Source organism: Dermochelys coriacea, chromosome 27 (assembly GCF_009764565.3).
Source record: "Dermochelys coriacea isolate rDerCor1 chromosome 27, rDerCor1.pri.v4, whole genome shotgun sequence".
NCBI classification, from domain to species: domain Eukaryota; kingdom Metazoa; phylum Chordata; order Testudines; family Dermochelyidae; genus Dermochelys; species Dermochelys coriacea.
This window is the reverse complement of record NC_050094.1, coordinates 9,004,858-9,030,253: the sequence shown is the minus strand read 5'-3', so window position 1 is coordinate 9,030,253 and position 25,396 is coordinate 9,004,858. Positions and strand designations below refer to the sequence as shown.

Below are 25,396 nucleotides of genomic sequence, written 5' to 3'. Positions count from 1 at the left end.
TTTGCCATCTGAGGGCTGTTCCATGGTGTAGGGGAGAGAGACTTGGGGGGTTTCAGTTCAATCTTCAGCACAGCAGCCTCCTTCTCACAAACCCCGGTACATCTGGCTTCGATTAGCCCACCCCTCAGTGGCTTGCACTAGGCCAAGGACTGAATGGTACCAAACCTCCCTTCCTGCCCCCAGGGGCTATCCTGTTAAGCCAGGCTTGGGTGCACGTTGTTGGAAATCGTGTGCCCATCGCTTGTTCTCTGAGCTCTATTTATTCTCGGTGTCTCCAGGGCTGTGAACCTGACCCCAAGGCCGCCAGGCCAAGATAAACCGTCCGGTGTTCAAACAATTCTGCATCCTCCGGCTTTCGCCACAAAAGCCGGCCACTGCAGAGTTGAACTAACCGCACCGGGCGAGTGGGCTGGTGCCCGAGGGCCTGACCCGGCGAGCCCTTGACTCGGGCCCAGAGTTGTCACTGGCGCCTGAGGGCTTTGAACCGGGGGAGTGGGGGGGGGGGCGGCAAGGCATCCCTCCAGGTGGTGGGATAGAGCAGGAGGCGCTTGCAATGACCACCCAGGGCTGAAAGTTTGCCTCCAAACGCCTGTATCCGCCCCCCTGAGCATGGGGGGGGGGAGACCAGCCCCCCCCCCCTCCGGCCCTCCCCCTCCCACCTAGGAACCAGCGCCCCTCCCTAGTGGCGTGGCCCCTTTAAGAATTAGTTTCCGTTCCCCGGAAGAAAAGGGCCGCGCAAGGTGGGGAAGGAGGAGGCGGCTCGCCGGTCCCCCGCCCTCGCAGGCTGGAGCCCGGGGACTCGCTCATCCCCCAGCGCCGGGGCGAGCGGAGGTTGCAGCGGAGCTTGCCCGCCGCCGCCGGGGACGAGCCCATCATGGCTCCTGGGGAAGCGCCGCTTTGCCGCCGCCGCAGGGCTGACCCCGGGCACCGCCAGCAGCAGCCCTGGGGGCGCCGGCTGGCGCGGCTGTGGCTGATCTGGGGGGCTCTCTGCAGCCCGGGCGGCTCCGCCTTCAACCTGGACACCAAATCCTTGGTCCTGAAGCGGGCGGGGACCCAAGGCAGCTTCTTTGGCTTCTCGGTGGCGCTGCACCACCAGACGGACGGGCTGGACAGATACCTGTGAGTACCAAGCCGGCAAACCTGCCCCCCGACCCTGGCTCGTGGGGATCCCCCCCCCCCCGCTTAGGGGAAAGGCGGGATGTTGGTGGGATCAGCTCCCGCCACCCCTCGGTCATTCGCAGCCGGGGATCATTGCTGGGGGGGTTGCATTCGAGCAGCTGCTGTGGTGGGTGCAGCCACCTTCAACCTGCTTTGCTTGCCTGCCCTGGCTTTGCTTGGGAGGAGAGGGCGGGGGTGGGCTGTGAACTTGAAGTCTCGGCTGAAAGGGGATCCGAAGCGTGTTGGGGGGTGGAGGGGAGAGGGGGTGCCAACTTTCTAACTGGAGCAATGGTGCACGACTTTATTATTATTATTTTATTTATTTGCAATTTACACCTCCAGCCTGTGGTTGCATGGGGCTGCCCTAGGGCCCAATCTTGCAAACGGGGGGGGGGGCTAACTTGACTCGCTCCTCATTGAAATCCCTGGGTCACCGTGAGTAAAGTTTACACACCTGGGTAAGGTTTGCAGGATCAGCCTTAGCGAGCTGGCTGCAGGGGTGTCCCTGGAGACCGGCTGCTAATGGGGACCGGGCCCTGCCCAGTGGGACACAGTCAGTTTTGCCCTCCAGAAAGCTTTCCCAGGGGTAAGGCAATGAACAGGAGCTGAAGTCTGACCTGCACCCAGAACATCCTAGCCCAAGAGGGTGAATCAAAGCTCTCCGGCTAATCTTGGCACGTTGCCATTTTAACCCAAGCTGCCATGGGAGCAGTCCTGGGCCTTTATCATGTTTGTCCCTGATCTCTCGGCAGCGGGAGGGTGGATAGAGCTTTTTAATGGTTTCCTCTGTGCTCCTTGTGCTGGAGTGTAACTGCAGAGCCATGAACCCTGAAAAATCCCTCCAGCACCTCTGGAGACGTTTGAATGGGTGAGAGGCTGGTGGCGAGGGGAGGAAAATTTCCCAGGGACCTGTTGAACATTCCTGTGATTCTTTACTAAACCCTTGCAAAAGAGCTTTTCAGTCAGTGGATTCTCTCTTGATTAACTACCTCCCCCCTTACCCTGGACCCCCAGCTCTCTCAGAGAGCTCTATTTCATGCTCTCAAAGGCCTGATTTCTTTATCCCTGTGTAAATCAGGATGGCTGATTAGAGTCTGTGAGTCGCTCTAGAATCCAGCTACAGTGTTTTTGTACAGTCGTGGCAGCTTGATTGCCCTGCACCCATAGGTGCTGGAACTGGGGGTGCTGTTGCACCCCCTGGCTTGAAGTGGTTTCTGTTATATACAGGGTTTACAGTTTTTGGTTCAATGGCTCCCAGCACAAACTGTTCCAGCACTCCTGCCTGCATCTTGGGGGGGGGGGGGGGAGTGTCATCTTCCTCTGCAGTGTGTGGGTGACGGTCGCTTGCCAGGATTTCTGGGTATATCTCACTTTATCAGTTCTCTGCCATTATGGGGGCCTTGGGCGCTGGTGCCCCTCACTCCTTCCTAATCTCTGCCTGTCGCACATAACAGTCTAGGTTCCTGTATCATAGAATATCAGGGTTGGAAGGGACCTTAGGAGGTCATCTACTCCAACCCCCTGCTCAAAGCAGGACCAATCCCCAATTAAATCATCCAACCAATTTTTGCCCCATATCCCTAAATGGCCTCCTCAAGGGTTGAACTCACAATCCTGGGTTTAGCAGGCCAATGCTCAAACCACTGAGCTATCCCTTGGTCTATCTTCAGTTGCTGGGTTTGGGGCGTGGATGCTGGGTGGTGGTGGCCTGTGGCAGACAGGAGGTCAGGCTAGATGACCCATTCGGGTCCCCTCCACCCTTGAACTCTCCTGGTGGCCTTATGCTGTCATCGACACCAGTGCAAAATGCTCCCCTGATTCTATAGCGTTGCAGGGTAATTTTGCGCCGGTGTAGATGTCCACAGGAGGTGCGGGGCAGCGAGGAGTCAGGTTCCCTTGGCTTTTGAAGTTGGGAGCCAGCTGAAGGGTCTCTTTCCATTGCACCAAGCGGGGATTGGGTGCCCTGCGGAGAGCTCTCACTGCAACAGCTGCATGGGCTGCAGGCATCCACTGTGCATTCCAAAGATTCATTGGAAATGCTCTTGATGAAGTGTGGGATTTTTATTTTATTTTTTTTAAAGGGGGAGTGAAATGGTTCTCTCCAGAACAGCTGCTGGGGAGGAGGAGTGCACGGATTGCGGGCTCTGCACTGGGAAATGTCGGCTCACAAAGTGTGTTGAGGAAGCCTGGTGATTGCTGGGATCTACCCCACTTGGGAGGGGTTGTTAGAGAGGAAGGCTGTCTCAGTGGTTAGCGCCCCAGCCTATGACTTGGGAGAGGTGAATTCAATTCCCTGCTCTGCCACAGACTTGCCTAGGTGGCACTGGGTGAGTCGCTGAGGTCTAGCTCCGCAAAGGTATTTAGTCACCTCGCTCTGTTGTGGATCTGGACTTCGCCTCTCAGGGCACTGATCCCTGCTCTGCCATGCCAGGGTGCTGGGAGAAGAAATCCATTAAGGACTGCGAGGGGGTGGGGGGCAGGTGAGTACTGAGAAACAGCTAAAAGCCCAGAGGGATCGAGAGCGGAGCTAAAATCCAGACTCTCGCGAGGTTCTTCTCTGCCTCTCTCCCCCTAGGAGTCCATATGCTGCCCACGATTCTATCACACCAAATCCTCAGCCACGCCCAAACCTTGGCGACTCAGGCCTTTCTGCGGATAAAGTGATGCACCGAAGCCAGATTCCAAAGCAGCCCCCTTTACGCGGCTCACCCAGGGTGAGGATTTGGAAGGTGGACACCAGAGCCTTCTCCGTGTTCTGCTCCCAGAAAGTCCCATGGGAGTGGGCACTGAGGGCTCTGGAAGGACAGAGGTGTTGTAACTGGGGCTCTCCAGAGAAAGACAGCAAGGAAAAGTCCGAAGGGCAACAGCTGCTTTTGCAAGCCTGACCCTGGGGCTGAGCTTTTCTGTCTCACCTGAGTTAGCTTTGGGATAACAAGACTGAGCAGATTGCAGGCTAGAGGACATGCTTGGGCCGCAGAAGGGTGGGCCAGTGATGGCTGTTTGCACCCCATCTGCTGCATTGCACACTTGGTGAGGGATTTGAGTGCAGACTGCTTTCCTGTGAAGCATCCGGCATTGACCACGCTCCAGTAGCCTAGTCGCCTGTTGCCTGACACAAACACACTTCCCCCTTTACGCGAAGAAGCGAACTGGTCACCTGGGTCCTCTTCCCTGATGCTTGGATACAGACAGACCCTGTGGGTCTCTCTGGCTCCCAGCCTGCACTGCCCACTGGCACCACATAGGGTCTCCTGAAATCCTGGCTTGGATTCAGTGCTTGGAAGGGACAGCTGGTTTTGCAGCTGGTGGGGCTGGGCTGCCAGGGGAGCAGGGTGACACAGATGGGAGAGAGTGCACTGGCTAGCTGAACCATTAAGGAGCTGGATTTCCAAGTCAGCTCATTATGTGCTTAGCAGGAACATACAATCACCAGGCCAGATCAGACCAGTTGTCCACCTAGTCCAATAACCTGTCTCATGGTTAAAACCTGCTGCTGCTTCAGAGGATGAAACAGTATAATGGATAATTATGGAACAACCTGTCCATAGGGGACAGTCAGTTTGCAGCCAGTTTATGCCTTGAAGCGTGAGCATTATGGCTCTGATCCAGCAAAATACTTAAACACATGTATGCGTCTTAGCTCAACTCATGTCAATGAGACAACTCGCGTTACTTAACGTTTCACATGTGTTTTAAGTGGCTTGCTGGATTGGGGCCTGTGCTAAGATGTGCTTTCATCCATTTGCATTTTATCTTTTGAATTTCATCTGCTGTCCTCTTTTCCTTTTGTTGGGGAAGAGGGAAAGTAGAACTGACAGGCATTTTCTTCACCAGCCATTATTTTCGACACTGCTGCCATGTCTCTTTTATTCCCACATTAAATAGCTTTCGGGGAAAATTTTCCAAAGCACCCGAGTAATTTGGGAACTAATTTTAAAAATGACATTGGTGTTTAGGAGCCTGATTTTTCACTAACCATGTAAGTGTAGCGGTAAGCTCACTTTTGAAAGGGACTTTCATGGATTCCAAGGCCAGGATGGACCATTGTGATCATCGGCTGACCATCTGTATAGCACAGGCCAGAGAACTTCCCAAAATAATTCCTACAGCAGATCTTTGAGGAAAAACATCCAATCTGGATTTAAAAATTGTCAATGATGGAGAATCTACCATGGCTGACCCTTGGTAAGTTGTTCCAATGGCTAATTGCTCTCACTTTAAAAAAAAAAAATGTATGCCTTATTTCCAGTCTGAATTTGTCTAGCTTCAGCTTCCAGTCACTGGTGTGTTGTACCTTTCTCTGCTGGAGTGCAGAGCGTTATTAAATGTTTGTTCCCCAAGGGCCCAAGTCACTTCAGGCACTCTGGAAAATGTTACTTTTCACCTTTTCAGTCTCTCCTTTGATCAGTTCAGCTGCCTATCGCTGGATTGCTTTGGTTTTTGAGTGGTCTTGTGTTTAAAGCACTGGGCTGGCATCCAGGACTCCTCGGTTCTCTTTCTAACCATGCCGCTGAGCTGCTGGGTGACCCTAGGTAACTCACTTCTTCTGCCTGTGTTTGCAAATGCATTCACCAAGTCTGGTTGTGTCCACTTCTGGGCGCCCTCTCTGAGACATTTTAGGGCTGGATTTTCAGAGGTGCTGAAGGCACCCCTTCAGTTGCAGCTGAAGTCAATGGGAGCTCCAGGAGCTGAGCCGCTCTGGAGATCAGGCCTTAAGCATCCCAAGCTGGCCGCCCAGAGGTAAGAGGCTACTTCAGCAAATCAGGCCCTTGTTTCCCCTGCCCAGAGCAAGGGGTGTCTCACTGACCCTGAGTGTGCCTCAGGCCCTGCCTTGAAAGACTAGATCGGGCAGCAGCAAGGGTAGGTCCTTCCCTGTGCCCAACTGCATAGGGCACAGGGGGGTTGCTTCTGTGAGTGCTAGGCCAGTAAAGTGTGGGGAAGGGCCCATCTCTCAGGGAATGTGTAGCTGGACAGCAGGGCCTAGAGATGCTCTCTTGGCATTCCTGGTGCTCAAGGCAATGACAGCCTATGCAGAGGAGAGACTCCCTATCCATGGCGGATGCCTGGCTGGTATCCGGAGGGTGCATTGGCTCTGTTACCCCAAAGCTGTGAGAAATTACGCCTGTGGGCTGGGGCGGGGGGAAGGAAATCCAGGAATTGCCCAACTGATCTATCCCAGCCTGTCTCCAACACTGGAGGCTACAAAGGAAGGTGCACCAAAGAAACCACAAACCTTAACACGCCTGGCCTGTACAATGCATCGGGAGGGGATGCATGGGGGATTCCTTCCTGACTCCATGCCCTGAAGCATGAGGATTGACACCCAATTTAATAGTAGCTGTGGAGTTCTCTGGTCCAGTCCAATAGCTAAGCTCTTAGACATTAGTTCCTTCTGGCAAGACAATGTAGCCCAGTGGGTAAGACGGTGGGGTGGAGGAGACCTGGCTCTGCTGAGAGACACTGGACAACCCATTTGTCCTCTCTGTGCCTATGCTCTCCCCCCTCTCGCCTTGACCATGAGGTGTCTCAGAACGGACGCCCAGAAGTGGAAGCCACCAGCCTGTGAGCTCTTCAGGGCCATCTCTTTCTCTGGCTCTGTATGGCACCTGGGATGCTGGGGCCCCATTGTCTGCTGGATACTGTAATATAAATAATAAAAGTGAGCATGGGGACGCAGTGTCTGGTCTTCGCAAAGATGTTCTTTTTTGTATCTGGAGTAGCAGCAATTGTTTAATTTCTCCGGTACCGCCTGTCCCCCCTCCCCCAAAGAGAATTTTGCTAATTCAGGAAATTCTTTTACAAGTCTTTTGCAAATAGCCAGAATTCATGCTGCTGTCAGTCATTAGCTGCCATTTCTCACTCTTCCACTGCCCCCTCCCACCTCTTCTTGGGCTGGAGCCCTTCCTAAAATCACTAGGTGCTTAAAAACATGCCTATCGCCTGCCTTCCCGCCATCTCCTGGCTCGCTGGCAGGCTAGTAATGCGTCCTTTCCAGTAATTACAAAGCCTATAAACTGATTCACTCTCTTTATCATTGCTCTGGGATAGTGACAAGGGATTGTGAAGATGCTTTTCCTTTTAGAGAAGCGTGGATCCGTTTGTTTCTTTAACGGGATTGATGGTAAAAAGCCCCAAGTAAAGCTCTGCAATACAGGGACGGATCTGCCACAGCGTTCAGGGAGGAGGAAGAGAGTGCGGGTTGGGGATGAAGGGGTTGGTCTGGACTTACTGTCTGGACAGCAGGTAAGAGAGGAAAAAGAATTGAGAAGCTAAAATGCCAACTCTATGGGTAAAGCAGCCCTGGACTGCTCAGGGTGCTGTGATAACGGGGACCAGAAGGATGATAGCTACAGGGGTCCTATTGCACGCGGATGGTGAGACTAAGGCCTGGTTTACACTAGAAGATTAGGTGGTCATAACTACAACGTTCAGGGGGATGAACAATCCACAGCCCTGAGCGGTGTAGACATCGCTTGGTTAGAACATAGGAATGGCCATAGTGGGTCAGACAGCCCAGCCCAGTGTCCTGTCTTCTGACAGTGGCCAATGCCAGGTGCCCCAGAGGGAATGAACAGACCAGGTCTTCATCAAATGATCCATCCCCTGTCGTCATTCCCAGTTTCTGGCAAATAGAGGCTAGGGACACTCAGAGTATGGGGTTGTATCCCTGCCCACCCTGGCTAATAGCCCTTGACGGACCTATCCTCCAGGAACTTATCTACGTTGATGGAAGTGGGCCGCTGTAGTGTTTTAAGTGTAGACAAGCCCTTAGAAAGTGACAGGAGGGCAGACGCGAAGCTGCGAAAACGAACCAGGGTGCAGGGTGAATCACGCAAGATTCTGGGTGGGTTCTGTGAAGAAACATTCGTCCAAGCAGTTGGGTTGGGGACCTGGGAAAGCGTCCGGGATGGATCAGGAAGGACAGAGGCTGCTTGTAAATCTGCACCGGTTCCAAACGTAAGAAAAACGTGTGTGCATGCATGAAGTTTTGCATTGCTTTGACAGCCCCGCGGGGCAGGGACCCCGTGCGTATTTGCTCAGCAAGGCCCCGATCTTGACGGGGTGCTGGGCCCAAGTCAAGACCTCTGGATCTGATCCCAGGCCAACAGTGGGGGAAGTCTGTAACCAAGCTGATTTAGGGCCTGTCTCATTGCCCTGTGCGGTCAGGTCTGTCGCATCCTGGGAGCCTAAGGGGAGCTGAGCGCTGTTTGATGGGCAGGCACTAAAGATAAAGGAGGCTCGGAGTGGGGCCACCTCCCATTCCTGTTCTGCCCCCTTGGCAAAGAGGAGCTGTTGAGACGTGCCACATAGGTCTGACAAGTCACCTGGACCCGGGGTTGCAGGAAGCAGAGTCCAGAGTAGTTGGAGGCCTCTTTGAACGGGGACTGAAAATTGCCCAGACGACTGCTAGGGCAGGACCATCGGGACCTATTGCATGAGGATGGCCCCCCTGCCCCATTGTGCGCTTAGCCCTATGGCTTCCTGCCGGTGGGAGCTGAGGCTGCACGAGGTGCTTCCCTGCACCAGTCTGCCCAGGACACCAGGAGTTGCTTTGCTCTGGCTTGTGCGTGGAGGGTGAGAGCTGCACAGTGCAGGGATTGTGTCATGTGCGCGGTCTCCACTTCCTCTTTCCTCCGGGCCCAGGCTCTTGCCAGGTGGGCAGATGCTGGGCTAGCAGCCCAGAGGAGCTGGAGATAAGGAGAGAGAGAGAGAGCAAGACAAGTTAAAGCACAGATCAGGGTGTCCAGGCCAAATCCCGGCTGGTTCACTTGCTGCCACCCTCCCCAGTCATTCTGAGTGAATACAGCACTGGCATAGCTGCATGCTGGCGAAGGAAGCTGCCATGTCCCACCCCAGAGGTGGCTGCATCTTGGTAGTGGGATTGCTGTTTGTAAAGCGCATTGGGGTGAAAGGTGCCCTAGGGGGGTCGGATCTTAGCATTAGCAGGGAGTGCTTGGTCCCTTGGGTGGAGACGGCTTGCTCTGCTGAGAGCCCAGGGCATGACAACCGCCTGGCCAAGGAGAGCCTCGTGTCCAGCCCATTGTCCTTCTGCAGGAGCGAGGCCAGCACAGCCGGCACGATCCACGCCCCTTTGGCTGCTCCAGTGCCCACGTGCTCCTGACTTGTCTGGCGCTCCTGACGCTGTCAGGTATTTGGGATTTTTTTTATAGCCGGGAGCTAGGGGGAATGTCAGCGGTCGAAGCGTGTGCTGGCCTGCCAGGCGAGCAGGGGCAGCGCCCAGCCCGTGCCTTGAGCGAGAGATGGGAGAGAAGTCCAGGGGCTGGAGCCAGATGGGAGCCACTCTGCCTGCATCCCCTCCCCACCTTGCTCCCCTCCCCCAGCCAGGGCCTGTGGGGGAGTCACCACCGGTCCCTGCCGTACCAGCCAACACTGGATCCAGGGCAGCCGGGGGGTGTGTGTGTGTGACCTCTTGCATTCCTGCCTGCTCCCTTCCCCCGCCTTCCCCCCCCCCCCCGCTTCCAGCATGCTGCAACCCTGCCTGCTTCAGGGTATGGGCAACCCCCCTTCTCCCCGGCCAGTGAATCCTTCTGCAGCCTCCCCGAATGGGCGCCTTCATCCAGGAGGATTATTCCCCGCCTGAGGGATCTGTGTTTACCCTGACAAAGCCACCAGCTTTGTCTGCCCTGATGTCCCTCGGTGCTGGAGGGATTCCCAGCTGCATCACCCACCCTGGGAAAGCAGCTCATGCAGGAATCCTGCCCGCTTTAGGTGGTCTGTTAATTCCTGGGGAGCAGGGATCCAGAACGGTGGGGATGACCCTAACTGAAACACACTTTCTTCCCCCTCCGCGCCCCAAATATTGAAGGCTTTTTGGAATGATTGGATATGGGTCCAAACTCTTCAATTGGTCCCGCACCTCCAGAGCCAGGAATAGAGCCCTGGCATCCTGGCTTCTGTCCCCACTGCTCTAGCCACTAGACCCCACTCCCCTCCCACAGCCAGGAACAGAGCCCAGCTCTCCTGGCTCATAGTCTTCTGCTTGGAAGAAATCAAACAAAACCCCTAACTCTGAACTTGGGGCCCAGAGGTTGAAGGGGGTTCTCTCTCCTACATCAGGGCTTGTCATCTGCGTACATTTCCCCACCGTCGGCATCCTCTGCACCCCCACTCTGCAGCTGAGGCTTCCCCGTTCCCGGAAGGAGACCTACAAACTTCTGGGGTCGGGGCAGGTGGGAGGACAAAGCTTTAACCACCCGTCCTAAGGAAAGGTGGCTGGATTTTTCCCAGAACGGCCTCACCGGGACCAGAGGGGAAGAGCATCTCCAGGCCTGCCTTGGCGGGGGGGGAAGCCTGAGGCTGGAAGCGCTGCTGAAAGGGGAAGTGGGGGCGTACTGTCCACATCCACCCCCAAAGCGCTCTGTGGGGGTTGCTAGTTTGGCTGAGCAAACCTCCGCTTCCTCCCAATGCTGGTGAGCATTGCTCTGCCTGTACAGGGCTCAGCCCCTTGTCCTGCGTGTGGGCTGCAGCTCTGCAGCGGCAGGTGGCCTAGCAGGCGGGGAAGCCGGCCTCGGAGCGGCAAGGGGATAGTTCTCTCTCCTGAAGGCCGAGTGGCAGTGGCAAGGATCAGGCGGTTGCTCCCGCGTGCCGGCGTCCCGGTGGGCCGGGGGATATGTTTATAGTGGGGAGAAGAGTGAGGGCGATAGCCCTGCAGCGGGGAGGAATGCGCTCGCTCCACGCTGGGATTCATGCGGCTTTAGTGCTAGATTTTCTCCCCCCCCACCCCTGACTCTCCCTCTGCCGAGCCAGGACCACCCACTTCGGGGTACGAGGGGAAGTCAGTCCCTGCCTTTGTGCAGCCTGGCGATTCCACCTCACTAGCCCCCTCCCCCACCCCTTCTTCAGGGGGGGAAAAGGGGGGAGAAGAATTTGTTCTTTGTGACCTTTTGAGGCTTACGTGGGAGCCTCCGTCCTCAGCCAGGCCCCCTCTGTGTTAGGCGCTGTACAAAAAGCCAGCCCCTGCCCCAAGGATCCAGCGCCAGAGATGGCTGAAACCAGATCAAGGAAACAATGAGTCAGTAGCAGTCAGAGGTCCCAGATCACCCCACAGCCTAGGTTATCTTTGTCTTGCTTCACGGATAGACACCCCCAGCTCCACCCTGGCCCCCTGCTCCTGGGGCTGGGGGGCAATCCACGTGCATTCAGTTTTGTCTTCCTCTGGGGGAAGATGAAGAGGCTCTGCTGAAGTAGGGGGACCAGACAGCAAGTGTGGAAAAATCAGGGGGGTGGGGAGTAATAGGCACCCATATAAGACAAAGCCCCAAATATTGGGGCTGTCCCTATAAAATTGGGACCCCCTGGTCACCTATTCTGCAATATTCTAGGGCCTCCATCAAACCATCCAGCTTTCACGTATTTATCCCTCAGCCTACTTTGTGGGGCAGGGCAAAGCTGGTATCATCCCCCCATTTCACAGATGGGAGCTGAGGACAGAGAGACTGAGTAACTTGCCCAAGGTCAAACTGGGTGGCTGTGGCAGAGCAGGGAATTGATGCCAGACCTCCTGAGTCCCAGACTAGTGCTCTAACCACTGGACCATCCTTCCTCCTTCAGTTGCTGTCTGTTGAGGGTTAGTTTAATCCCTGTTTCTGCAGCCCACCTCGCCCCCGAACTCCACCCTTGCCACCTTCTCCTGGGGACGGGAAGCGATCCACGTGCATTTGGGCTTGATTGGCATTGTCTCTCCACCCCACTTTCCTAGGGGATCTAGTCCCTGCTCTGGAAAGCCCCCCTTCTGTGCTCCCCCGGGATCCTACACCACCTCCTTCTTGGTCTCTCAGCTGCCTGAGAGATGTGCACGCCCCCATTCCCTGTTTGGAGTCGTTATTGTCCTTTGCCGTGTGCGGGTGGATGAACCCTAGGAGGAGGGGATTTGCTTTATCTTGCCCTGCCAGACGAGTGCCCGCAAGTTCCTGCGTGGATGGTGCCCATCCCCTCTGACATCACGGCCGCTGCTCTCTAGGCCCCGCGGCTCCTTCTGCTGACGAACACCCCACCATCTGCTTGTGGTGATGATGTTCGTGTCCTCGATGCCCTGGCATGGGGCTAGTGGAGCAGGTAACTAGGACCCTGCACTCTTGGGTTCTGCTTTTGGCTCTGGGAGGGGCCATTGTCTAGTGGTTAGAGCAGGGGACTCCAGGACCCTGGGTTCTAGTCCCAGCTCTGCCTCTGACTGGTTGTGTGACCTTGGGTGAGTCCTTTCCCCTCTCTGTGCCTCAGTTTCCCTTTCTGTAAAATGGGGATAATAATGACTTAATTCCCACAGAGGAGGGGTGTGTGTGAAGCTGAATTCCTTAATGGCGGCAAAGGAGATCCTGGTCTGGAAGTAGCTGGAGATGGACAAAAATGCCCTCTCGCCTTCTCTTCATGCTCAGCTGCTCCCCAGCTGCCACCTCCCATCTCGCCCCAGGAAGGGGGTGGGTGGCATCTCTTGCCCAGCAGATGTGGGGCTGATCTGCAAGCAGATGCGCTGTTAACTAACGACTGTTGGAGTGAGGCTTCGGCCCAGCTCCTCTTTCTGTGCCAAGGGCTTGGCCCGGCTCCAGAGCTTTATTTGAACAGCTCGCTCTTGGCTTAGCTGGCACCGGGCAGCCTTTCCAGCCCGGCTCTGCCGAGCAGCTGCCTTGGAGCTTGGTTTTCTTCTTGCTGCGCAGGAGGGCCGCTTCTCCCGTTCTGGGGGGCAGCTGGCATGTGGGATGGCTTCCCCCGGGCCTTGGGGGATGAAGGCTCTGCATGGGCCCCTGGGCCAGGTATTTTGGACCAGGCACCTCCTGGCTGCTTGCTCCTGCTTGCCCTGCACCAGGCCACTTGTCCTTTTAGTAGAGCCACTCCCCCAGGCTGCTGTTCCAAGATTGCAGCCCCCTTCCTGCAAACCCCATCCCACCTTCCCCCCCACCCCAGGAGGTGCCTGGGCCCGCCCCAGGGTCTGAGCCAGCCTGGCACTGATTCCCGTGGGCAGGGGTGGAGAAGAGGTAGAGGGAATCTGCTCGGGGAGCGGGGGTTGATAGATAGGGAAAGGGGCGGTGCACTTCTGGGCCCACCTGGCCTGGGCTGAGCCTCTGGATAGGGAAGGGGAGCCTGATTTCTGTGATGGGTTTGCATGGAAGCCTCCGGCAGCTCCTCTTGCCAGGAGGTTCCCCAGATGCCTTGAGCTGGGCCAAGCCCCGGCTGGGGCGCGTGATGGAATCTGACGGTGCGATCCCTGAGCGCTGGCAGCTCTGCCGTTTCTCCCCCCCCCCGCCCCCGCCATCCAGCAGCCAGGGCTTCCTTCCTGGGCATGCCCCAAACCATTTACCCGCAGGGCCCCTCCCTGCGTCAAGGTCATGGAGCTGGTGCCCGGGCTGCTCTCGGCTCCGAGCGAGCTCCCTTTGGTTTGGGCCCTGGCCGCAGTGGGCAGGAAGCCTGGGCGGCGGCTCCGTCCAGCCCTCTCCCCTGTGCTCCATGCACGGAGGACGCGGGGTCTGGTGTTAGCGGGTTCACTGCAGATGCCGCTCTGGGGCGCAAACACAGACCACTCGGAGACTTTAAGGCCAGCAGGGCGCATCATGGTCAGCTAGACTGACCCTTGCCGAAGACCCTCACCCACTCAATCCTGCAATAAGCCGAGTTGCTGACCTCCTCAAATCATGATTGAAAGACTTCCCGTTACTCTCGTTCAAACCAGCAGGTGACCCGGGCCCCATGCTGCAGAAGAAGGCGAAACCTCCCCAGGGTCTCTGCCAATCTGACCTGGGGGAAAATTCCATCCTGATCTGAAATAGGGTGATCAATTAGACCCTGAGCACATGGGCGAGACCCACCAGCCAGACACCCGGGGAAGAATTCACAGTAATAACTCAGAACCCTCCCCGTCTAGTATCTCCAATGGCCAGTGATGGCACATTGGCTACTAGCAGTCATGGATGGGCTGTACACCATTGTAGGCAACTTCTGCACACCATCCCCTCCATAAACTTATCAAGCTCCATCTTGAAACAAATTAGGTTGTTTTTTTTTTTGTTTGGTTTTTTTGCCCCAATTGCTCCCCTTGAAAGGCTGTTCCAGAACTTCACTCCTCTGATGCTCAAACCTTGGTCTAATTTTAAGCCTAAACTTATTGATGGCCAGTTTGTATCCATTTGTTCTTAACTTAAATAACTCCTCTCCCTCCCTGGTGTTTATCCCTCTGATGTATTTATAGAGAGTGATCAGATCCCTGTCAGCCTGTGTGTTGTTATGCCAAGCTCCTTAAGTCTCCTCTCTTAAGGCTGGTTCTCCATTCCTTCAATGGCCCTAGTAGCCGTTCTCTGCAGCTGTTCGCCTTTTGTGCCCAAGTGGTTTCTCGGTCCATCACGGGAAAATCTGTCCTCAACCCTTGTTTCACCAGCATGTCTCATCCCAACCTGCAGGGACAAGATGGGGGGCTCAGTTTCCCAGCCCATTCAGCCCTCTCCCCTGGGCCTGACTCCCTGGGAGCAATTAATCCCAGCTGCAATAGCCGGGGGGCGGGTGGGGGGCGGGTGTTCATGTGGACACTGGCCCAGCACAGGTTGGACTGAGAACCCCCAAACTCCTATCACCCAAGAGTCATAAGACAGGAGCAGCCGGCAGTCGCTCCCAATGTGGGCTATGTGAGACATGAATCTGCTGGGGAAGTGATGGGTCGTTTAACCCTTTGTAGCTGGGGCTAGAGCTCCTAGCCCTGAATGGCAGCAGGTTTCCTGTAACCGCCAAGAGCATCGGGCATATGGACTTGTCCTGCCAGGAGGGCTGATCTCTGTGGAGAACCCAGCTTGCCTGCTGCTGTCCGGTGGCAGGGTCCGCATTCGTGGGCCTGCCTCCGGGCTGTTGATTCGGAATCTCTTTGCTCTGCCTGAGCTTGCAAAGTTGAGTTTGGAATCTGAAATTCACCTTTGGCAGGTGTGGGTGATTCAGGCCCGTCCCGAATCCCTCCTATGGTGCCTCGCTCTCTTGGGGAGGCCACCTCGGCACTCTGACAGACCCTTCCCGGGCGCAGATACCAAATATTGCACTAAAGTACCTAGCTTGGGAAAAATAAAGCAAGATCTGCACTGGTGCATCATGGAACAAATTCATTATGGACTTGGAACTGGTCATGATGGTCCATTTCCCCTGCAGCTGGTGTCCTGGGCACCTTCCTTAAATGGCTCTCTGCTGCTGATCTGAAAAGACTCAGTTGCCCGTGGATGCCCCCCCCCACTTTGCACTCCCTGTTGGCATGAGGCCCTGGCACAGGGAAGCTGACTCACTCCCCTCTGACCCTGGCATCCTGTGTGTGTGAAGCTGGAAGTGGAGTGACTTGTCAGGAAAATATTTCCCCTCCTGAGCCGTGGGCACCTGAGTCACTCGATAAGCAGGCCGCTGCTATCTGCCTGTGCCTTCCGGCGAGTCCGCAGCTCCATATGCACAATGGACACGCCGGGACTCGCGCATGAAAGGGAACGGCAGGTGGGTGAACGGGGGGGAAGATCTCACCTCTTCCATCTCAGGCGGCTGGCTCTGACTCAGAGCTAACTCGGCTTGGCTGCTTTCCACCCTCGCAGTCCTGGTGCTCTGGGAAGGTTTAAATTCATACCGCAGATGTATGTGTGTGGGGGGGAGGTGTCTATTCCAGGCTCTGCCGCAGCCTCCCTGTGGGACCTTGGACAAGTCACTTAATCCCTCTGGCTTCTTTCCCGTCGCTCCAGCAAGGCGGGTCTGAGACCCTTCTCCACCGCAGTGCTGGCCGTCCCAATATCTCCCAGCCCCCTTGACTCTGCATCTCAGCTGGAAACGGGTTCCTCTCCCTCCCCCACTAGCAGCTATTATCAGCTCTTTCTCCGTCCGTCTCTTGTTTGGCAGCTATGTGGTAAGGAGAAACAAATCTACACCGGGCAGCACGTGTGGTACATAGCCAGGGTGTAATTGGAAGACACACACACACACATCTAGGATATTAAATGCCGTACGTTGCCGGCACGCGTGCAAATATAACTGACCGGAGAGGAAGGATGGGCTAGTGGGCCCTAGCCTAGGACTTGGGAGACCCAGATTCCTGTTCCATTACAGCCTTGGGCCTAGATCCTCAAAGGTATTTCAGCCCTTAACTTCTGTTAGCCTCCCTCGATTCTCGCCTGTAAAACAATAACAGTGATGCCCGGCCTCCTTGGAGTGTCATGAGGGTACATACAGTGGCGATGGTGAGGTGCAGATGATATGGCACCAGGACCCATCTAAATACCTTAGACAGACAGGTAGAATTTCAATAACTACCCTCCCCCCACCCCCTGGCTGCCATCCATGCCGTGGGATTGGAGTAGATGAGTGTGCTGTGACAGGCGGGCAATGGGCGAGACATGGGTTCTACTCCAGATTCTGCCACAGACGCCCGATGAGACCGAAGGCAAGTCACTTAATCACTCTGTGCCTCAGTTTCCCCATCTCTGCACGTGTCTAGTAATATTTTCCTACCTTACAAAGGGGGCTGTGAGGATTGATCCATCTGGCTTCGGGAGATGCTCAGATACAACTGAGATGGAGTTAACTGGACAGAGAGAGAGAAATTCCCCTGGTCTTGGCTGGACCAGAGAAGATGGGAGTCGGATCTAATTCCCACTTGGTTTTGGGCTTGCAAACCTAGAGTGAGATTCTGCAAAAGCCAAACCACCCTGGGTTTCTTAGCATGGGCTTTTGATCTCCATCCAGCTTCCAGGCCAGGCTGTGTGGTCTTCCCACCTTCCTCCAAGTTGGTGGAATGTTGCTGGAACCTCTGGAGAGCCGAGCTGCAGAAGGAGCCTACTTCTGTGTAAGAATGTAAATAAAGCCGCAGCTAAAACGGTTGAATACTGGGGGGGGGGGGGGGGTGGCCATAAATTTCACCACAGTGCGGTCTCACCCTGCCCTAAACAGGGCCGGATTAACCTTTCGTGGGCCCGGCGCCAAATATATTTGTGGGCCTCCATGGGGGCTATGGAGCATGGCATGGGGAGATCGGTCCCTGGAGCAAGGGGCTGGCCAGGGGCATGGTATGGCAGGAGTGGCCCCGCTCTGCCCAGCCCAGTACGAGGGCGCTATTTTTTTTGCCAGATGCACAATGTCCTGCCCGGCCCTGTGCTGCCAGCATGCCCCTTCCTGCCGGTGGTGGGCCTATGCCACGCCACACAGCCGCCCAGCCCAACACCCCCCTGACTCCCTATGGCCAGAGCCCCCCGGACTCGCTCTGCCCAGCATCCCCCCAAGACCTTCCCACAATTGCCCAGCACCCCCCACAGAGCCCCCACTCCCTAGTGCCCCAGCATACACAGATCCTCCCTGCCCCCTTATAGCCCAGCCCCCCCCACCCCCAGACTACCCACTCCCTGCCTCCTGGCTGCACTCGCTGGCCCTGCTGGGAGGCAACTGTGTCTGGCACGAGGGTCTGCCCCGGCCGGGCTCCCTCAGGACCCACTTGCCTGGAAGGGCCCAGCCAAGCCCACCACACTGTCCCCTTGCCCCTGACTGCCGAGACTGGCCAGGCTTCTGCTCCAGTCCCAGGTGGCTCAGCTCCGGGGAGACAGGTGGGGCCCCACAGGTGGTGGGAAGGAGAGACAGCCCGGAGCCGGAGGTGCCCTGGGGTCCAGCCACGGGGCAGAGAGAAGCTGGGGGGTGGGGCCAGGGGGGTGGAGAGGAGCAAACGATGGGGCAGGGGAGCCAGTGCGCTGGCGAGGTCTCGGGGCACAGGGCCAGGAGAGCAGGCTGGGGCCCCCTTCTGAGCATGGGCCCGGTTCCATGGCGCTGCTGGTGCCATTGTAAACCTGGCACTGGCCCTAAACACTTAGGCAGTGATTTGCTCTTTAAAGTGGAAATCTGCCTCCCGAGAAGTGACGGTAAAATCAGCCACCTACCCTGTCTCATCTGCCCCACCACTGTGAGCATCGGAGGCTGACAACAGAAAGTTTGGAAGAGATCCTAACTGTGGGGCTAGTGGGCTTCAGCTGATCTCTGTTAGAGATCAGGATGAGACCTTCATGTGGGGCAGATTACCCCACAGCTGCCTGCTCTGTGGATCTTGCACCTTCCTCTGGTACTGGCCACTGTCAGAGATGGGATACAGGGTTAGCTGGACCTTGGGTCTCATCCTGTTCCCACGGACTGGGCTGCATCGGGGTTTAGTGCCAGCTCAGAGAGAGAGGTGCAGAAATGGATCCAGGGAGGGCTGAGAGCGCCTGTCTGTGCAAACCCTCGCTGTCCAGCCCGTGGCTATTCCACCGACTCCTTTAGGGGGTGCCTGGTGGGATGGGATGTGTGCTTTGGCTTCTAGTGGATGGATGCCACCTGCCATCTCGCACAGCAGAGGGGCAACGAACTCGTCTGGGGGGCCCAGGAATCCAGATGGGACCAAATCTCGGCTTCTTCCCTCCCTGATGCATCGTCCCTTTAAAGCATATGCAGTCTCCTAATGGGGAGACATTGAGTAGTGGGGGGAGATAATTTTGTCATGGTGACACCCAGCCACCTCCCCTAGTGCGGCCCCTTCCTGCATCACCTGGGAAGCGTAGCTGCTAGGAAACGCTTGCCCTGATCTGTTCCTTGAGGAGGAGGAGGGTGCGAGGAAGGTTGACGTTTTGGGGCGCAGCTCCCTGTCCTGTATGAAGACATCGCGGTGAGGCGCCTAGGGGCCGGCTGAAGTGCTCGCAGGTGTGACCTGGCTGACTCTCCCTGAGCGGTAGCAGGCAAGGCGCACAGCCGGCGGGAAGCGGGAAGGGAGACGTTAACTGCAGTGAATTAATATTGAGACGGGCTCTTTGGCACCCCACCCCTACGCGCACACACATAAATAGTACGTATCCATGGCAATAGAGCTTCCTGCTGCTGATCCCGCCGAAACAGGGAACGAGTGAAATTATGTAAACGGATCTAGAGTGTAATAGTAATCTCAGCGCTTGGTGACAGACAGTCCGACTGACACGGGAGCAATGGGTTTAGGGGATGAACCCTCGGTGATTGAGAGTCCGACTGATGCTAGAGCAATGGGATTTGGGGGACAAGCCCTGGATGATAGACAGTCTGACACTAGAGCAGTGTGGTCAAGGAACAAGCCCTCGGTGACGTACAGTCTGACTGGCAATGAGGTTTGGGGAACAAGCCCCCGATGACGGACAGTCGGACTGACAGTGGGGCAATGGGGCTCGGGGGACGAGCACTCAGTGACAAACGGTCTGACTGACACAGAGATGAGCTGTTGACAGGAGATTGCCCAGCTGATCAACGGGCAGAGCAGGCTGGTTGGCCCGATGCAGCGCCGGCTGCCCTGTCCCGCGGCAGGTTGCATTCAGGATTAGCTCCTGGTATGCTGGCCCTGGGGAAAGGCCAGGGCGGGCTTTGGCGTGGATTGCTTTGGGGCCTGCGTGCACGGCCTTGTGACAAACAGCTCTCCCGTTGGTGAGCAGCCGTGATCCCACCAGGCCTGTCTCTAGCTAGGTGTTTGTACGTCCCTAGCCCAATCTCAGTTAGGGCCTTCAGTAACAATAATAACGGGGGTCCGAGGCCCCCTGTAAGCTTCTTGCCTGTTATGGTACATTGCTGTGTGCTGTTAAAGCAGCAGCCATGTTCCACCCCAGAGGTGGCTGCATTTTGCTGCTGAGTGAAGTTGATTCTCTTTTTGCTGCCTCTGGGTGGGTGGGGCGTGTTGCAAGGAAGGATTTAACACTTGCACAGCACTGTGAGATCCCAGGGGGGAAGGCTGCTCCAGGGAGGGTGCAAAGCACTAGGGTCACGATTCCCAGGCCTCTGAGCTCCTTTGCCCCCTTGCGTCTTTGGCAGGCTGCTGGCTGGAGCACCCCAGGATGTGGCAACGGGGACAGAGAACGCCACGCGGACGGGGGCCATGTACTCCTGCCCCCTGAGTGTCTCCATGAACGACTGCGAGCGAGTGGACATCAAGGAGAAGAGTATGCCAGCGCTTCTCAGCCCCCTACGCCCCACCCAGGGCAACCCACCCCCAGCCAGCCTAGCAACTCGGGAGGTGGGGGTTAAATACCACCTGTCTTGGGTGATGCTCCCCCTCCAGGGATGTCGCTTCTTCAGACACCTGACCCTGTTCCTCCTCTCTCCACTGGCAGACGGGGGAACCATGGGGTGCAGCGAGGGTCCTGTTAACCATTTAAGAGCTGAACCCAAGCTGGAGAACAGGCTGCCCAGGGTAGGGCTTCCAAAAGGGAGGAGAGAACAACCCCTTTTTCACTGCGTACATGTCCCCTTCTCCACCCTAAGCTCCGTCTGTTCCCTCAGCCCTGCCCCATGGTTGCATGCTCTCCTGGGCAGGCAGCCCCATGTTTTCCCAGTCCTGGGCTTTCCCTATGCACTGTCCCATGCTCTCCTGTGGTGACTCACTCACGGCAATGACACGCTGCAGAGGGCTGGAGGACTCCAGCCCTGCCCGGGAGAGTCTCTTGCTGGAGGGATCCATGCCCCAGTTGCATTATTCGAGGGCAGGCGCATGAGCAGGGGAGGGGGCTACGCATTCTCGTGCGGTCACTGCTCGTGCGTCATTGTCTCCTCTGCTCCATGTGCCCAGGTGAACCACGGAAGAACATCATTGAGGACATGTGGCTGGGGGTGACCATCGCTAGCCAGAGACAGCCCTCGGGGAGAGTGCTGGTGAGTGTGGCCCGCTGGGATACCTTGAGGGGCTTTGGTGGGGGAGCCTGAGCAACACACCTAAGACACGATTCACCATTGCATGTGTCTTGCACAGCATTTACACCAGTGCAAAGCAAATACAAAATGAGAGGGAAGGAAGTGTGGCCTAGTGTTTAGAGCAGGGGACACCAGGCCTGCTTCTCCACTGCCAGCCTTGGTGTCAGGCTTCACTCCCAGGCAAAGTGGGTGGAAAATGCTCCCAGGTCACTCGCTTATGGCACTTTGCTCAGGTGTGTAACTGGCAAGATATGGTGCACGGCGATGGGGAATCAGACCCCTGTGCATCAGGACTCCTAGGTTCCATTCCTGCCCTGATCTTGACTATGGTCAAATCACTTGCCTCAGTTTGCCCATCTGAACACGCTGAACATAATTAGTCCCATTTTACAGACTCCATGGTCCTTCCATCCTTGGCTTTCCTGCTGCGGCTGCCATCCTCGCAACTACACAGCCAGTGCCCACCCATGCTTCCCTGCACGCATGTGAGCATGCCTTAATGAGCATAAAATGGGACTAATGATACTGACTGCCCCCACGGGGCGGGGGAATATGAGGTTGAATTAATGAATGGATGTGGAGGGGCTGCAGAAGAGCAATGTAATGCAGCAGGTTGCAGCTGCAATTACACTTAGTATAGAGAAAAGGAGTACTTGTGGCACCTTAGAGACTAACAAATTTATTAGAGCATAAGCTTTCGTGAGCTACAGCTCACTTCATCGGATGAAGTGAGCTGTAGCTCATGAAAGCTTATGCTCTAATAAATTTGTTAGTCTCTAAGGTGCCACAAGTACTCCTTTTCTTTTTGCGAGTACAGACTAACACGGCTGCTACTCTGAAACTTAGTATAGAGGTGCAGCCTATGCAGACTACAAGTCCCAGCATGCAATGCTCCAACTTGCTATGGAGGGCCTTCTGCATGGAGCATTGCATGCTGGGATCTGTAGGCTCTGTGGGCAGCGCCTCTGCGTTAAAGGTGAAGGCAATTACCTGTTAGTTGCAGAGGTGTAGCTCTCTCTAGGGTTTGAAACCATGCAACTGCCTCCCTCTCTCTGTGCCACCCCTCCCTCACCATCTCGTTGGCTTCGCTCCCAGCCGTTCCCTTTCACTGGGCTTTTGCCGAGCGAGGGTCCGGTTTCCAGCTTGCAGTGGCAGCCTGGAGGAAACCAAACCCCGGCAACAGCCTCGGTGCCAGCTGCTCAGCCTGTTGGCCACTGGCTGAGGCCGCTGTGGGAAAGAACATGAAACAATCCAGAACTAAAAGGGGAAGGCAGCCCCTGGGGGATTCAGAGCGGAGCAGGGCTTAACCGTTGCCGGTTGCAGTTCTGCTAAGTGGCTGGCTGCAGAATTCTCTCTGCTCAGTCTCTGGGAGATCCATGGCCCATCACGGTGATAACTGGGCTCTATGGGAATCTGTGGGTCCGGCCGTCCGTTGCCCAGTTGTTTATACCAGGTAGATGCTTCACCGTCTGCTCTGTGGTAACATTTGACACCCGCTCTGCCCTGTGTAGTTAACGTCTGAGGCGTGGGGCGATGGAGAATCAGCCCCATAGATGCCTAAAGGGCCCAGTGACCTCGGTGATGGGCTATGGATCATTCACTCGCTCTCCGATCCCTTTGCTGGCAGGGGTCCCAGGCTGCTCCTGAGCTCGCGCTCTTTGTCCGAAACCCCAACTTAGAGGCTCAGGAATGGGGGGCAGACCTGGCAGAGGTCAGGGGAGGCTAGCGACCCCTCAATGGAAATATTATGGGGGCTCCCCTGACTCCTCCTATTCCTCTGCCCCTACTCCATTTGCTGGAAGCTTCCCCCTACCGCCTCTGTCCCCCCTTTCCCCAGGGATTCTAGTTCCAGACCCATCTGCCTTTTTTAAAGCACATTTGCGGCAGGTGTCATGGCCCTGGTGCCTGATGTCTGTGCCGTATCCACAGCGGGCCATGTTCACCCCTGGCATAACTCCATGCGCTCCCCTAAAGGTGACTGAGCCCCAGGAGAGATCTGACCCAGAGTGGAGTGTGGGCTTCACCCGCAGGCTCCGTGCCAACCCCCCTCTCCCCACAGCAGGTGTGTAACTGGCAAGACATGGTGCACGGCAGTGGGAAATCAGACCCCTGCAGTGGAGTGCATCAGGACTCCTGGGTTCTATTCCTGCCCTGATCTTGACTATGGTCAAATCACTTGCCTCAATTTGCCCATCTGTAAAATGGGACTAATTATGTTAAGCGGGTTCAGACGCCATGGTCCTTCCGTCCTTGGCTTTCCTGCTGCGGCTGCCATCCTCGCAACTACACAGCCAATGCTCATCCACACTTCCCTGCACGCATGTGAGCATGCTTAGGTATTCATGTACCCCGATCTTTGCACGGGCATTCACACCTATGCCATGCCCACTGGCATCCAACCCATCCCCCCTTGCACATGCATGCTCCGATGCGCGTGCATCCACTGGCAGTGCTTCTAAGCAGTGGGGTCTCTGGCTATGTGGACTGCTGCTCTGACATGGAGTGGTAGGAGTGGGATATCGGGGCTATATGCATTGAGCACCCCAGCTTGCATGCCCACACCCCTGTCCTTGCCCCCGGCACCTCACAAGGCAGATCTTTGCCTGGCTCGTGGAGCTGCAGTTTCCATCTTCCCCCTCATCTGCCAGGTCTAAAATTGGTTCAAAAGGCCTCAATTAAATTAGCTGAAAGGCAAGACGGCACTTTGGGTAACAGGAGCTATATCTCCATAGCTGTGATTGGGAGGGCAGGTCCCCGAGGGGCGGAACGGGGATGTCTGCGACTACTGACGCTGAGTGAACAGCAGACAGTTCCATCCAGAATGTCCCACAACCAACCCCAGAGGGGGCTGCGGCCAGGAAACAATCTCATGAGGTGGGAGAGGAGAGGAAAGGAAGGCTGGCCAGTGGTTAGGGCTTGGGAGACCAGAGGGCATGTCCCTTCTCTGCCACAGACTATTTGTGTGACCTTGGGCAAATCACTTAGCCTCTCAGGTCCTCCTCTGGTTTTCGCTGCCCTACCTCACAAGGATAAATAGACCAAAGCTGCTCAGATAACGCACTAATAGGGTCGTGTAAGTACGATCGCTAGAGACTGCCAGCGCTGCTGGTTCTGGCTGGATCTCTCACTCTGTGTAACAGTGCTTAGCTTAGTTCTGCCTTGAGTGCAGGGGACGGGACTAGAAGACCTCTCGAGGTCCCTTCCGGTCCTATGATTTCTGTGCCTTCGTCTGGCTGGGTGCGGGGCTTGAACCTGGGAATCTAAATGGATGAGCCGGCACTGTTTGAGCACAAAGGGCCACGCTGGGTTAGCATGGTGTACGCGTGCTTCCCCTTCCCAGCCCAACAGAGAGGGGAAGAAGGGTAATGCAGCTTTTGCTTCCACCCAGGATGCATTGGGCTGAATGAGGATAGCGTCTGCAGTTACACTTCTTGTTCTGCTGCAGACCTGGCACAGTCGGGTCCGTGGCTGGGACTGTGGGAATACAAATAATAGTAATAAATTAATTCCAAGGGCCTGGTGATTACCAGGCTCCAGGGCTCATGCTGATTGCCAGCTGGGATCAGGAAGAGATCCCACCTTACCCCAGGGTACAGCATTACTGAGTCTCATGAGGGTTTAGGCCGTCTTCTGAGGTATTGGCCACTTGAAGAGATGGTGGCCTTGACTCAAGGGTCTCATTGGATATGGCAGGAGACAGGAGGAACTGTTGGTCTGATTTCTGGGGTCAGGAGGCAGGACACTGGAATAGGTGGACCCGAGCTATGGTTTGATTGGAGGTGGGTATCAGGTTTGCTGTGCTGTTGGTTTGATCTGGTACAGTACAAAGTATGACACAGCAGAGAATGGACAACTGCTCCAATCCAGTAGGGCAAGAGGTGGGGAACTGGAGAAGATTGATCTTGGTCTGACCTGGAGTGGCAGGACTGGGATACCGTGGTATATGGACTGCTGCTCTCCCATGGTCTGGGTAGGAGGTGGGATATCTGGGAATATGGACTAGTGTAGCTGGAGGTTGCTAGCTCTGGCCCATTGGGCTGACCCAGGATACCAACCCCTATGCGGTAGCCCCAGTGCCCCACGAGCCCCAGACAGCAGCGTGCTTGGCACTCACCCCGGTTGCTCCTGGCTCCCCAGGCCTGCGCTCACCGATACACCAGGGTCCTGTTGTCTGGCAACGAAGACCAGCAGCGCATGGTGGGGAAGTGCTACGTCCGCGGCAATGACCTGCAGCTGGAGCTGGCTGACGACTGGCAGACCTACCACAATGAGATGTGCAACTCCAACACCGAAGAGACTGGCATGTGCCAGATGGGCACCAGCGGCGGCTTCACTGCCAACACTGTCTACTTTGGAGCGCCGGGCGCCTACAACTGGCAAGGTCCGTGCTGCCACCGGCTGCTTTGGGTCTTCCCCCCGCCCCCCCCCGGCACTGCCCTTCTCCCAGCCCATCTGCCTGGACCAACGCGGCCTCTCTGGGTACGTCTACACCACTAGAAAGACCCACGGTACGGCTGCAGCTGGCCCGGATCAACTGACTCGGACCGTGGGGCTGTAAAATTGC

General features: G+C 56.2%; 1 protein-coding gene across 2 annotated transcripts in view; it reads left to right on the top strand.

Moving 5' to 3' along the window:
• The first annotated feature begins 539 nt into the window (after nucleotides 1-539).
• The window catches only part of ITGA3 (integrin subunit alpha 3), a 44,729-nt gene continuing 19,872 nt past the window's right edge, over nucleotides 540-25,396 (top strand). Inside the window, exons 1-4 of one of the 2 annotated variants that reach the window (XM_038385783.2) lie at nucleotides 540-1,119; nucleotides 19,957-20,084; nucleotides 20,711-20,793; nucleotides 24,970-25,213. In XM_038385783.2, coding sequence (XP_038241711.1) covers nucleotides 875-1,119; nucleotides 19,957-20,084; nucleotides 20,711-20,793; nucleotides 24,970-25,213 — 700 coding nt within the window. In that variant the 5' untranslated portion in view covers nucleotides 540-874. The remainder of the gene's footprint in view (nucleotides 1,120-19,956; nucleotides 20,085-20,710; nucleotides 20,794-24,969; nucleotides 25,214-25,396) is intronic. The other variant, XM_038385784.2, reaches the window with a different exon arrangement.